General features: G+C 40.1%; 1 protein-coding gene across 18 annotated transcripts in view; it reads left to right on the top strand.

The window, feature by feature from the left end:
* The window catches only part of PCDH15 (protocadherin related 15), a 648,544-nt gene that overhangs the window by 360,014 nt on the left and 273,181 nt on the right, over positions 1 to 15,349 (top strand). For 15 of the 18 annotated variants that reach the window (XM_081004527.1, XM_081004539.1, XM_081004528.1 and 12 more), the window contains 2 exons: positions 12,298 to 12,312; positions 13,306 to 13,371. In XM_081004527.1, coding sequence (XP_080860653.1) covers positions 12,298 to 12,312; positions 13,306 to 13,371 — 81 coding nt within the window. The remainder of the gene's footprint in view (positions 1 to 12,297; positions 12,313 to 13,305; positions 13,372 to 15,349) is intronic. The other 3 variants (XM_081004532.1, XM_081004543.1, XM_081004533.1) reach the window with 1 other exon arrangement.

Genomic DNA, 15,349 nt, shown 5'->3' with positions numbered 1-15,349 from the left:
AAGCAAAAACCCCAGAAAAGCTTCAGGGAGAAGAAGCTTTGCATGTTGACTCTGTAGGATTGTTTTTCGTGCCCCTTCCTTCCTCAGGCAAAGTGTGTGCTGAATGGTAGAGAGCACTGCAAATTTACTTGCAAATATGCTTAGAACACCGAAGAGACAGCAATCAATAGCAGATTTTGTTAAAGTAGAATTTGCCACCACAGTAGAGTGATGGGGTGGAGTGTTCATTAAATTCAGATTCAGTTTGTGGCCAAAAAATAATTCTGAACAGGTTGATTTGTAAAGGTTTTGTCAACTGATGAAGAAGCAATGTGGATTTATACTGACATTAAGTTGTTTTCAGTTAAACTTTTGTTTCTCATCTACTCATGGCTGAACATTAAAGAGTCCTCCTAAAGACAAGGAATCTGCACCCCAGGTCCCAGAGGGCCAACAATAAATGCTTCACTGCCTGCATTCTTGTCTCTAGAAATGTCTAATACTGCTACTCCCAGTAAGACTGAACCTATTAATCAGCAGGGAAGCGGTATCTATTCTTTTGAATCTTTCAGAATACAGTTTGGGGACATAATCATTGCAAGCTGCATATACCCCTCATTTAAGGGGCTTCAAAGGGCTGTATCCCTACCATCTTTTTGGGTCATCATCTTTGCAGCTGGATGCTCTACAGATCCTGGCTATTATTGAAGTTAAAACATCACTACTAGTATATGGTGGGTTTTCCTCTCAGTTTTTGCAACACAAGGTAATTTTGTGGGAGTGTTCTCTCATGGTCATGTGAAATGTTATCAATACCAGACCATATTGTCACTTGTGGTTTAATGTGAGACCTCATTCTCCAGACTACTTTGCCACATAATATTGAGAGGGTAGAAATGTTATAAACATTGTCACCATTAATTGATTAATCGAATCGAGGCAGTGTACAATAAAAGCAGCAAAGCAGCACTCATGGCAGCTGGGAAAACCTGTCAGAACAAAAATGTCTTTGATTGCTTCCAGACACCACAGATCGTAGGCATCTGTAATAGGAATGTTATTCCACAAAACAATGGCAGTCACACTAAAAGCCCGACTCTGAGTTACTGTGGAGTAGGCTTCTGAGATCCTTGGAACTTGCAAGAGAAACATTTCCACAAACTGCAGCAATCTACTGACAGACAAGGCAGTCTCTCAAGTAACCTAGTACTGAGCTATGTTGTTGTTTAGTCGTTTAGTCGTGTCTGACTCTTCCTGACCCCATGGACCAGAGCACGCCAGGCACTCCTGTCTTCCACTGCCTCCCACAGTTTGGTCAGACTCATGTTGGTAGCTTCGAGAACACTGTCCAACCATCTTGTCCTCTGTCGTCCCCTTCTTCTTGTGCCCTCAATCTTTCCCAACGTCAGGGTCTTTTCCAGGGAGTCTTCTCTTCTCATGAGGTGGCCAAAGTATTGGAGCCTCAGCTTCACGATCTGTCCTTCCAGTGAGCACTCAGGGCTGATTTCCTTAAGAATGGATATGTTTGATCTTCTTGCAGTCCATGGGACTCTCAAGAGTCTCCTCCAGCACCATAATTCAAAAGCATCAATTCTTCGGCGATCAGCCTTCTTTATGGTCCAGCTATACTGAGCTAGTACTGAGCTATATTGAGCCTTATATATTGGTATCAACACCTTGAACTTGGCCTGGTAGCATATTGGCAGCCAGTGCAAATCTCAGGTGAAGGGTGTTACATGCTGGAGGAAATTTGCTCCCATAAGCAGCCTAGCCACCACGTTCTGCACCAGCTGCAGCCTCACATAGAGCACATTGCAGTTATCCAACCAATGCACGGACAAGTGTGGTCAGGCTATCCAGATCCAGGAATGACTGTAATTGTCTTGCTGACCAAAGTTGAATCACTTCTTCCCTAAGGCTGCAGTCCAGCATACAGTTGGTACAGAACTCAGTAAGGCTTTCTTCTGCATTGACGTGCATAGAATCTTGTGACGTGCATAGAATTTCACTGTGGGTTATAACTGGTAAGATAATGTTTATAAGACAAATGAAGTAGTTGTTTATTATAAGAAGCATTTGCTATTAACCTCTTGTGTCTTAAAAATTACAGTACTTGTGGATCCCTAATGAGAGTACTTAATTTCACTTACTTTAAGGGTATCTGTCATTTAAAAATGAGCCCCTTTTCCAAATTATACTTAATTTAATTGGTGAATACAGTAGCTCTTAGTTTATGAGGCTATTCTCACATTAAATTTTAGAATGCCTGTCAAGGTAACATGATGGCATATACCAATAAAACTTACATGAATAAATTACTTGAAAAAATAAGCATTTTATTTCCTTTACATTTAATGTGGAAGGTATGCCCTTTGGGCTGCGTTCAGTAATTACTGCTACACAGATTTTCAAACGACATTTTAGTATTATACAGTGTTTATATTAGTAAACAAGCAACAGCGTTTCCTCTTGAAATGAGCGATAATTTCAAGGTTTCTTTAATCCCATTGCTGTGAATGGCAGCTATTCACTTATGTTGGAGGAAACATAAAGATGGTGTTCAAGAATTCTGTTGGGGAAGGGGATAATCCTGCCCCTGGCACCCAAAATACCTTGTGTGCGAGCTTTGCTTCTTGACAACATCCAGTTGCAGATAAGAATCCATTGCCATTTGTAGAGCCTTGTCCCTCTATCAACAGAGCCATATACTGCATTCCGCTTCCTGGTTATGTTGGAATGCAACACAGATGTAGGACATTTCAGATGATCCATCGTGTGTGTTGAAAGTGAATGGGGCTGTGTGGACTGGCACTGCTGTGAGCATGTCCAGCAGCCACAACCCCAGCATCTGCATGCTTGGATGTCACACAGAGCTCCTTCAAATGAGGATGGGCCCCAGTCGAATCAAGGTTTCCCTTCCACTGTGAGTAGCTCTGCTTGCATGCATAGCTACACATGTGAATCTTCTTCACCTGCTGGCTGAACATGTGGATATTCATTAGAATGACTAGCATGTTCCCTGACACCCCTTACATGTTCTTTTAATGCATAGGGGCATTTGATGTCCCATTCCTGGATATATATATATATATATATATATATATATATATATGTTGTTTTTTACCAGTAAAATGAAAAAGAGATATTCAATGACAATGACTACTTTTAGGAGGTGATTTACTGGCCTCTCCCCTTGGTACTTAGCTTGTTCAAACCACTTAAGGGGAATTATAATTCTTTACAACAAAACTATTTTGCTTGAGAGTGAGAAAATCCTTCATTCAGATGATTCTCAAGGAATGAGCTTCCATTTGCTAATGGTTACTGAAAGAAGAGGTCACACACTTCACATTTTTTTCCTTTATTTGTTTTTCTAGAACACAGCAAGCCGAGGGTTTAGCCTTTGCTTTGTTAAGAAAGAAAAGCAACATTGTCGTCAGAGTCAACAATTAGCATTTGGCCAACTTTTCGCAAGAACCTTTTATTCCGTGCCATCTCTCCTTCTGAATCTTTGAGCTACAGTTTTCCAAATGCTGCTTAATTAGCCGCCTAATTTACAGTCTGAACCATAGCCCAGAAACCAAGTGTAGTTTACAAGTATACTATAAGGGTGCTCGATGAATACAGTTTAAAGTTCACTGTCATTCCTTCCAGGGACTTTACAATTGAATCTCTCTGCAGGAAGAGCTGGAAATAGACTGAAAGCCCCTCTTATGCTATTTTCAATACAGATGAATTATACTACAATTTAGCTAATGTAAAGAGCTATGGCAAGCTTATCCTAATTTGCACAGCTGTAGTTCTGAATTCACTTACACAGGAAACGAAACAGGGCAATTTCCCCTTAACACTGGGTTGCTTAGATACTCAAATGACTTAGATGTATGGCTCTTTGCAGCTCTTTATTAGGAACTTGTACTGCAGCTTGTCAGGTTTTTAAAAAAGTATTTTAAAGGGGAGTGGGGTGAAATGTTTAACCTAGTTTTATTTCAGACAATTTGGAATTATGTTCTGCCCTTGAGGTTATATAATCCATTGTAAAGCCATTTATTTGCTTTTGTAAAAAATAAAGAAGAAAAATTATGGAGTTTTTTTTCTTTCTTTTTCTATTTCCAACAAGCAAAGACATTTTAATTATTACTATTATTATTTATTTATTTATTTATTTAATTTGTATATCACCCTTAATCCATAGATCTCAGTGCAGCTAATAGCATAAAAATACAAGATAATGCCCCAATATGCCCCACCTTAAGGACCATAAATAGCAACACCCTAGTGGTCCCGGGCCCTAAGGAAGTCAGATTAGCCTCAACCAGAGCCAGGGCCTTTTCAACACTGGCTCCAGCCTGGTGGAACACTCTGTCTCATGAGACCAGGGCCCTGCAGGATCTGATTTCTTTCCGCAGGGCCTGTAAGACAGAGTTGTTCCGCCTGGCCTTTGGCTTGGAATCAATTTGATTCCCTCCCCCTCTTTCTTTTTTCCTTTCTCCTTCTGTTTTGGAACTCCTATTTGGGGACTTCCCTGGCTTTTTTCTGGCCCATGTAGGACCAGTCTGGATAGTTAGCCTTGGTTAGACTTGACGTTTTCATTCCCCCGGAAAGTTTTTCATTGAGTTTCCACTGAAATGAGGCTGTATTTTAATGTTTTAATGTTGTATTTTAATCTTGTTTTTTAAGCTGTATTTCAGTCAATTGTTTTTATATTTGGTGTTAGCCACCCTGAGCCCGGTCTTGGCTGGGGAGGGCAGGGTATAAATAAATTTATTATTATTATTAAAAAACACATAATAAAAACAATAATATGACATTGACATGTGATTATTGTGCAATTGGTTCAATGGGGGAGCAAATTCATAATAACTGACATTTAAGTCTCTTCCAGTGTAAACCCAGTGCAATTTTTTTTAGTCTCACATGAGATACTTGCATAGCTTTTTGTTCCCAAACAAGATTTTTCCTTGTTTACGTGGAGGCAAAACATATCAGCCACAAGATGATACACTTTCTATTAGTGCTAAATATTTTGTGATACTGCACACTTGAAACAGTTAGAGCAATAGAACCCAAAACCCAGAAGAGCTCACCATAGAGACATTTCTCTTCCTTCCAGTTATGAAGGAGAAAGATCATGTTACTCTAACTAGGTAGAGCTTGGCCCTATGAGATCTGAAGTACATCATTTGGAATGAAACACTCCATGCTTGCAGAACGCCTCTGGCCTCCTTACCTTATTTCTGGCTTCACTGCAGTGGCTATAGTTCCATCTGCCACCTATAAGAGCAAACATCAGTCATTGCCAAGGGTAGAATTGATTCAAGTACAGTCTCTCTTCCTAGCTTTCCTTGGAGTTGTGTTGCTAAGAGCCAGTAGGCTATAATGTTTTTGGAATGCTTGTTTATTGACACATGATTTCCAGTTTGATTAATGCTGGGAGAAATGGCATGAGATCACTATGCCACAGAGAACTGTAGCCCAGGTTTTCATTTTTAAGAATGATGTTCATTGTGTGTCTGTTATATAAGACAATTGATCACAAGGGATAATTAGGACAATAAAATGGGTGTGGGTGTGGGTGTGGGTGTGGGTGTGTTTAAAAATGCAACATATATCTAACATTTTATTCATTGTCCGCAATTTAAATTGCAGGAATACCTTAAAAGGAAGTGAAATGTTTCCCCTCCCTCTCCAAAAATGCAAGAGAATACTTGCTTTTTGTATTGTACACAGGGTCATTTCCTTTATTACTTCTACAGCATATGGCAAAATGTTTTGCTTTATCTGCATTGTCACCCTGTGGCTATAAAATCTAGAATCACAATGGATTTGGCATATTTTACTTATCAGTAAACTGGAAAAATAAACTGTGTGTCCTGTCATACACATCACACATCAAGGAAAATGAGTATTGCTTTAACTGGTGTGTGTGTGTGTGTGTGTGTGTGTGTGTGTGTACCTGTCTGTCTGTTTACATTAGACTCTACTCCAACATTCCCCAACCTGGTGACCTTCAGATGTTTTAAACTACAGCTGCCTTCTTCCCTGTTCCATTGGCCATGCTGCCTGGAACTGATAGGCGTTGTAGTCCAACAACATCTGGAGGGCACCAGGTCGGGGAAAGCTGGTCTGTTTCGATATTGGGTGTTCTCTGCTAGTTTCTGTCTTCCCAGGCTCATGTGTTTTTAATTCGCTGAAATTTCAAATGATGTTGTGATGTTGTCTTCACACTTGCATTCACTTGCATTCTAGAACATTTAATTTAAAGTGTTAACAGCAACTGAAAATATAGTCATGGGTTATTTCATTTAATTAATACAATTTTTTTCAAAGAGTGAGAATTTTTGAATGTTGATGACAGGCACACATTTCAGTGTTGCTGATTATGTCAACAAGTTCAAATGCCTTTTATTTGTTTGTTTATATTCTCCCCTAACTTATAGTTTCCCATGTGCTTTTTGCGAGCATGTCACTGCACCTTGTTTTAAGGATCATTCATTCTTCATAAAGCACAACTGACCATTGTGGGGCTGCGGCTAATGTACAAAGATAATTATTTCACAGAATAAGGAAGCAATCCTGTGCACAAGACTTTTAAAATAGTGTTCTCTGCTGAGTTGCCAGGTCCCAGGACTGAGCTCTAGGGGCTTAGGATCCAGCCTAAGTCGCCCTTCTCTGGTCCTGCCCCCAGAATGCCCTTCAACTGAACCAGGTTGAGCAAGTTACACCAGTCTATCTTTGGCTGAACTGGGGTTGTGGAATTAACACTGGCTGAGTGAGTTACCTGTTGCATCCTAAACTATGCATCCCAGTGCCATAAGATTGCAATCTAAGAAAGTGCAGAGTGAAGGTCAGGTCTGGCATAACTTCTAATATTAGAGAATTCTTGATCCGTCTGAGGCATCAGAATGCCATGAGCTGGCAGCACACCAAGTAAGGGGAAGGGGATCCCAGCGAGGGATGTAGCCATGATTGGGACACACTGGGGCAAGCTGAAGATGGCGAAGGGGAGGCTGGGGACATAGGATGCACTCAATGGACATGAGAGGATGTTGAAGGGGCAGCCAAAAGTACATGGGAGCCAGGGGAAGTGGACACATCACCAGAAATGGAGGTGCCCCCTTCTCCGGAACACAACAGGCTCTGTGGTGTTGTGAACAGTGGGAAGTGCACTTTAAGAGACTGAGACAGGCAGGAGAACACAGTCCAGCTTACTAGTTGATCAGGTGAAGATAATGGGACTCATTAGGTCCAGGAGGAGGTTTGTTTTCACTCAGCTTGATTGAGTTCAGGGCAGGTGATGGCCATATGCTTCATTAAGGGTCCTGGAACCTGGGAACTCAGCAAAGCAACAGCCACACAGCTGAAGCAAGTTTTGGTGTGTCAAATAAGATTGGGAGGGAAGAAGAGAGAAGCAAGGCAGAGTCTCTTTGTCTGCTCAACCACCTATCAAAAGGCAGAGGTAAGCAAATTGGCTATACTTCAATTCTTTTATACAAGGGGAGGCCATTATGTTCCATCAGCCATGAGGGTATTTAAAACAACATCTGTCTCTCAACTCCTTTACGCCTCAAACGTCTTGTTCAATGGCTCATTCCCCATGTTTGATGGGTTCCAGGCAAAGTTTCTCCGGTCCCTTTTACAGGTTTCAAATTGCTTTCCAAATGCAATTCTATTTTTTGAGAGAGGTGAATGTGGTTACATCCACACCTAAACAACGAGGAGTTTATCAGTTCATGGATGAACTTTGTCTGCTCATCCTTCACCGTTCGTGGGTCACGGCTTGACTGTTTGGGGAATGCCACCAGACTGTTTCGGGAATGTAATATTGGGACTGACTCTAGGACTCCAACCCTGGATCTTTGTCAGAGATGGGAACCTGGCTTTACAGTTTGACTTTAAACCTTTCTCATTGCATTTGACCTGAACCTGTATTTGATCATAGGATTGCCTGACTCTTCTCTAACATTGCCTTTGAGACTGTGGTCAGTACAACTTTTAGCTTAGACTATGCCCCTTGCCGCTTGCCATTTGCACTATCAAGATTTACCTCAGAGTATGCCAGGCTTCAGGACACAGAGGTTCATTATGCTAATCTGCTAAACCACTGTCTTTAGTGCAAAAAGGTAAATTTATGAACTTTTTGTGCTTAAGATGGCTTTTCAGAATTGGCATTGATTTTGAAGTATCCAAGATGGAGATGGCACTGATGAAATATATTTGAGGATGTGTTTGAGCATAATCGCAATCTGCTGTCTTTCTTGGGTCAACTAATTGGCAGTATGCCAATTACTTTAATTGTGCTACTTATTTGACACTAAAAATTGATGCATTCTGTTGAGCCACAGTTCACTTTTTATTAACAACATAAAAATGGAAACAAACAATGAGGAACAGTAAGAAAATGTATACAATCCCAAGTGTAGAGTTGTTTGTTATGGCATGCATAATTACTGAAAATCCAATTGAATGAGTTGAAGTCCCCTACAGACCATTCCTGCACAACATGAGGAAGGTTGGTGGGGCGTGTTCCCTGCCCCCCCTCTATTAATAGAGCATTTGCATGTTCTGGCAAACATCTGAACACACATATATAATGTTCTAGGAATGTGTCTCTTTTTAAAACCATACAATTCAGTGCCTCTTGTCACTTTCAATAAGATCTCCTAGGAGAATGGAATGGAAATAATGGTAACAAATGGTGGGTGGGTGGGAGATAGTTTTCATTCACTTCTCCCATTCAATTATTTATTTTCATTTGTTTCTCGTATAAATTAATTAGAAACTAACAGAACTGCCTTTGCTTAAATTTTCTTTAGTTTCTGAAATGAATAGGCACACACTGGAGATTAAAGGTAAAGGTAAAGGGACCCCTGACCATTAGGTCCAGTCATGATCAACTGTGGGGTTGCGGCGCTCATCTCACTTTATTGGCCGAGGGAGCCGGCGTACAGCTTCCGGGTCATGTGGCCAGCATGACTAAGCTGCTTCTGGCGAACCAGAGCAGTGCACGGAAACGCCGTTTACCTTCCCGCTGGATCGGTACCTATTTATCTACTTGCACTGTGTTGCTTTCGAACTGTTAGGTTGGCAGGAGCAGGGACTGAGCAACAGGAGCTCACCCCGTCACGGGGATTCGAATCGCCGGACCTTCTGATCAGCAAGTCCTAGGCTCTGTGGTTTAACCCACAGCGCCACCCGCGCCCCTTACATTGGAGATTACAATGAAATAAATATAGTAAGCAGAAGGAGACATCTAGGGCACGTCCAACATCAGTGCTCAGAAACCTCAAGTTGTTATCAAGACCCACTGGTGCTGATGCCTGTTGTGGATTTGGCCTATACGTATATGCCGGCTCCTTTTTTTTTTATTGCTTTCTGTAGGGCCACCACTTTAAGTACCTCCCCCCCAATGCTCTGCAACAGTGCTGCACCAGAGCATTATTGCAGGAAATTTACATGATTGGTGGCTACAGCTGTCTACTGCAGACTCTGGTTCTGCTACCACTACCAGTCTGGCTCCTGTGACTGCACAGTCTTTCCTATTATCATTCACTTGTAGGGTTGTAGTTTTTGGTTTTGGTTTGGTTTTTTTGCATCATGATCCTTCGTTCTAGAAAATTTAACATCAACATGCTGTGAGGAAGATCTAGGCTGGTGTCACTGAACAAGTATTGGGTTTAGATATGGAAACCTCAGGTTGTAATTCTTACTTGGTCACACAGTTAGGTAGGCATGGTCACATTAGTCTTTCTCAGATGGTGAAAGTGAAGTTAAAATAAGATAACATGCACTTCACTTTGAGGTCCTTGGTGATGGGATAGAAAATTTTAAAAATAGCTTTTATTCGTCTTTGTTTTTATTTCTTAAACAGGAAATGAAATTATAGAGTGGGAAGAAAATATGCATCTTTTTTCACATAGAGGCATCACAAGAGTAAGGTGGTAGCTGTGCTTTCAAAATGTGTGTGGGTTTTTTTATTATTATTCCTGACATTTGTTTCAGCACAAGCAGAGAAAGCGGGCGTGAGAGAGAGATACTATATCAGTATATATGTTCAGTGTTCACTGACTTGAAAAAATCTAATTTTTAAAAAGCCCAGTTCTTGAACATGGAGTGCATCTTGTTGAACTAAAGGATGTAGCAACAAATATGTATCAAAAGCTGCTTTGTAAATAGTTATCCTTGAATTCTCCAAGGTATGAAAATAAAAGCTGTGATACACAAGCAGCATAAGTGCAAGGCATGAGCTGAATTGTCTCAGTATTTTAAGCAGCATCACAGATATAAAGATAGAAATGCTTCTTGAGGTTTGCTACTGTTCATGTATGATGTGCATTTTAATTAAGAAGATGCATGTCACCTGCAATTTGTCATCTATATTGATTTCAGCACAGGTTTTTTTTCTGCCTGGCAATATTTGCAAGCTGATGTAAATTCAGTATTCCCTCATCATTGTTTTGTGACTCCCTTCTTGCACTCCTTTTACCACCTTCTTGTCCAAGGTTTTCAACTTGAGCAAAGAATCTCATTAGTAACAAAGATTTAATGCCAGAGATAGTTAAAATCTAATGTTCGTGCGGAATCCTTCTGTGTGTTGGTCTCAGTGTAAACATGCCCCTAGTGACATGTAATTGTAAAAGAGAACTATAGTTTGGCCTGGATATCTGGGATTTGTAATATTAGCAGGCAGGGACATCTATTTTCATTTGGCATCACTTTTGCATAAATTGATTCATAAGTCCATTCATTCCCATTTCCACGTCATTCTGCAGTAGATGAAGACCTGCAATCCTGATTATATTTTTTCACCAAAATAAACATTTCTGTATGCATTTGAAACTAAAATATACATTTTTGTGTACATTTTGGTTTGATTTGCTTGTCTTCTTAAGCCGATTACTGTATATTCAAAGGTGTGTGAAAATCAAAGAATGTGTTAACCTTGGAAGGGCAAATCGGGTTGGTTGCTTTATAACATGGACTGAAGGAAATCCTCAGAGGTCCCTAATACTAAATCTATGATGGAAAATTCGAATAGAAGAGAACTTTACTTCTGCAAATTATGTGGTTAGAAAAATGGGTTGGGTGTGTAAGGAAGTTAGCAGACATATTCAAGGAATAGGGCTTTTCTGTTTCCTTCTTCCTGTGACTTTGAAGAGTCTGCTAGTCCTGCCTTTCACTAAGCTAATCCTGTCCAACCTGTTGCCCTCTGGATGCTTCTGACTACAACTCCCTTGGTCTCAAGCCAGTATGGTCAAAGCTGGCTGTGTTTGATGGGACTTGTTGTTTAAACAGCTGATGGGCACCAGGTAGGTTGCACTGACTGGGTCAATAGGGATTTGACCAAGCAGTGTCAAGATGGACTGCCTTCCTCCTGTCATTTGTAGTATTATTTTATCCTTTCATCAAACGGAAATTAAACAAGCATTTCCATTTTGTCAGTTTCAAAATAATGTAGAGTTCAGATATTAAAGTATGGATAAACCTTAATAGATGATGTGAAGTTTCTTATTCTTCATTAACTTGGTTAATGCTCGCATCGTTTTAATTCTGTTAATGTTTAATTGTTTTTTAATGATTCCCCCTATCTTTATAGCTGTTCTTATTTTATCTGTAAGCTGTGTCAGGGAAAAATGTGGGGTATAAATTTACAATAACTATATATCTTCACTTCCTTACAATTCTATGATTCTTTAAAGTTGTAAGGGTTCCTGGGGGTCATCTACTTCAGTCCCTTACAATGCAGGAATCTCAGCTGAATCATACAGATCATGAGATGGTCACCCGTCCCCTCTATTTAAAAGAACAAATTAGATTTTCCTTCTGCTGTGCATTGCTCTTAAAACATACAACACTTTTACTTGTTCTTTTATGAATATCAGGTTACCTCTTGCCCTCCTCAGTGTAGAGGTTTGCAGATTCTCTCACACAGAGCCTCGAGCTCAGCAAATACTATTCACTTCAGTTGGGAGGGAAACTACCGCAGTCGCCTCTCCACAGAGTTGAATGGAGAAGGCTTTGCATGAATGCAAGAAGCTGCTGAATCAGAATGAATGATCATTTCATCTAATGTAGGCTCTGTATGGTTTCTGTATGAAATATTACACACTGCTATTACCATGTTTGTTAAGATTGTCCTGGGCTCTTAACAGCAACTTCTCTGCTACACTGCGGTGAATAATATACATATATTTCCTCAAACCTCTTGTACTGATTTATGTGTCTTTAAAACTTTCTCTACAAACCACAGCAAAATCTTACTTATTTTCTTTCATTATTCTGCTCTGCTTCCACTGATGACTCTTAACTTCCTTCCAGACTGGCAATATGAGGGTAAGATGGCAAACAGTAACTTCCTGAAAATTGCTTGTCTGTTTTTACTCTGTTTAGAACTTTATTGAAATTCTGTTCAGTCACTCTAATTAGAGACTTGTGTTGCAATTAAATTTCAATTATGTTTGTTTCTGTTGTGAAGCTTTAATTATAATTTATTCCTTTTAATCATTCTTTTGTGTTATTCTTTTGGGTTAAATTACCATCACATTATCACTGTCCTGATTTCTGTTTAGCACAAGGACTTCTGTTTAGCACAACACACAATTTAAAAAGTAGCAAGTGAAAGGTACTGTTTTGTGATGTGACAAAGACTTGGTGTTTGTGTACATGACATAATTTTTTAGCAAGTAGATGCTAGCATCCTAGTAAAACAATACAGATGATGGCCTGGTTTGCATGTAAGGTGAAGCCATGGTTTATAAACTATGGATTGTATGCAACAAAGTCATTATTTGAGTGGAACAACTTATTCTTGTGCAACAGAATTTCTACTCCCTCTCCCCTGGAAACCGCCCCCCCCATATCTACTCTGGGGTTCCTTGCAGCCTCTGGAGCAGATTTGGGGTTTTTTTTGGGGGGGGGACCTGGGGACAGGAGAGAGAGGGGAAATTCTGTTGTTCTGCTTATGCAATGACTCCATGGATTAATTTGGTCATCTGAACCTAGACCAGCGCCTTAACCTTGAACAAACCACTAAAAACCACAATCCATTGTTGTTTTGCAAATCTTGGTTTATGTTAACCATTGCATAGTGTTACATGTAAACCCAGTCCTCGTCTGAAAGCTGTTAAAGTCGGGTACAAGAGCCTATGCTAAAACCTTGCTAAGAAAAACCATTATGGTACGAGGAGTTCACTTAATTAAGAGCTAGGTAAAATCTGGGTAAGTACTTTGGAAACTGGTCATTCCTATTGCAGATTTATGACAAAGATTTTTCCACCATCATCATACTCTGCGATTTGATGTAACTTTTTATTTTCATATTTGTAGACTGCAAGTTGGCCAGGGCAGGTCCTCCAGCAACAATAGTTCCAATTGATGAAGAGAGTCGGAATGGTGAGTACGCATCAGATGCTAATAATGGGTGGAAATCAATGTCATGCAAATATGATTGTTCCCCTCTTCCCTCAAATGCTGTTGTGGGAGTTCCCTGAACCTTCCAGAGTAGATGTGGAGGAGACACAGGGGGGAGTAGAGGGACTTTCCACTAGTGCACCAGGTTAGCTGAATACAGCCTCATGCAGTTCGTTTTATTTTTCAGTCTTCAGTGAGCACTATTTTAAAAGTTGGTGATAACAATTCACATCAACTTTTCACTGCAAAAATTTTGTTGTTTTTTCTGGTTCAAATAATTAATAACTTTCTCCAATATAAATTATTTTTCTGGTGCATCCAGTAAGTTTCCAGGGGTCAGTTTTGACCAGAAATTTATCTCTCCCTTAGAGAATCCAGGGTAAAAAGTGAAAAATATCAGGGGTAAGGGGCCAGAATCAATTGAAAAGCTATTTTGTGAATACCTTGAGAGGTTTTGCCATTTGCTCTCTTGTCCCACCACCACAACCATCAGATTCCTAGGATACTATAGACAGGTATAGCTTTACTTGACTGGTCAAGGCATATCTCTGCATAGTCAGTTCTCACAAGGCTCCATCCCTTATCTATCTAGCACTACCTCCTAACTCCAAGTCTCTATATCAGGCTTCCTCAACCTTGGCCCTCCAGATGTTTATGGCCTACAACTCCCATGATCCCTAGCTAGCAACACCAGTGGTCAGGGATGCTGGGAACTGTAGTCTGAAAACATCTGGAGGGCCAAGGTTGAGGAAGCCTGCTATATATCCTATGGTTTGGAGGGAGAGGATGATGATAATGATTGCTTCAGGATGAGAACAGAAATTGTGCTCCGGCGGTGCGGCAGCAGCAGGAGGCCCCATTAGCTAAAGTGTTGCTTCAGGTTAAGAACAGTTTCAGGTTAAGAATGGACCTCCGGAACGAATTAAGTACTTAACCCGAGGTACCACTGTATTCTGAACTCCATTACCTTGTAGCAATATGAGTAGTGATGAGTGGGGACTATTGAAAGATTTATTGTGATGCTTAGTAAGTTGTGGGTCTGTGTGTATGATAATATTTACGATTAACTCACTCCTTGTGGTGGCATCCTGGAAGTGATACAATATGATGCAGTGTGTTCATTTGTACCAAACTTTGAAAGCCAATTATTTGGCTTCAGATTGCCTGGCCAGGCTATGGAGTCCCTAATAGCTAAAAGAGCTGGAAGTTTAATCTCATTTTGCCCCAAGGAGTTTAAGATCCAGTGCTGTTTGATGCTTCTGTGTGGTGTGAACTATTGCTGAAGCCTCTGGCGGCATGGCTTTTAACAATACACTGTTCTTTCTTCCTGTCTCGATCTTCTTGTGCACTTGTCCACGAAAGTCATGAAAGGCTAGACGAGAAGGAAATGAAATTGCACAGATAGCTTTGCCTTGACTGACAACAGCTGCACCAGAAAGCCACAGCTCTCTCTCTCACATATATCCATACACTTTTTTTAAAAAAGCATATTGTACTACAAAATGAGAGTTGGCACAAAAAGCAACAAGAGTGCATCTGTTATTAAATAAGCACCATTGTGTTTGCTAACCAAAGTAAAATATAATTTGCTGCTGCTTGCTTCAAGTCAAATTTATGATTTCATCTCTCATATTCATTAATGCTGTAGTAAAGGTATTTGCCATAAGCATTTTCCATCTGGTGAATGCAAATATACTAAATGTTAATGAAGATATTTCTGTCTGAATGGTGTTCCTTTCACCCAGAGTGTAGCTGATTTTTTCTTTCCTTATTGCTGCCAAAAAGCAGTCATTTATTGCAATTATCTCTTTTTGCTTAAGGATCATGCCAGTGTGTTGTCAGTTACTGGCACATAAGAAGGGCTGTGTAGGTTTGTAATGCTGTTTTTTATATTAAAAAAAAAATGTCCCCATGTTTCGTTTAAAGAAGATGCAAAAGAAAATAGATGTTTGCAAATACT

This window comes from Podarcis pityusensis (genome assembly GCF_964106645.2).
Source record: "Podarcis pityusensis genome assembly, chromosome: 5".
Taxonomy (NCBI): domain Eukaryota; kingdom Metazoa; phylum Chordata; class Lepidosauria; order Squamata; family Lacertidae; genus Podarcis; species Podarcis pityusensis.
Note: the sequence above shows the minus strand (reverse complement) of the source record. Positions and strands in the feature narration are given on the sequence as shown.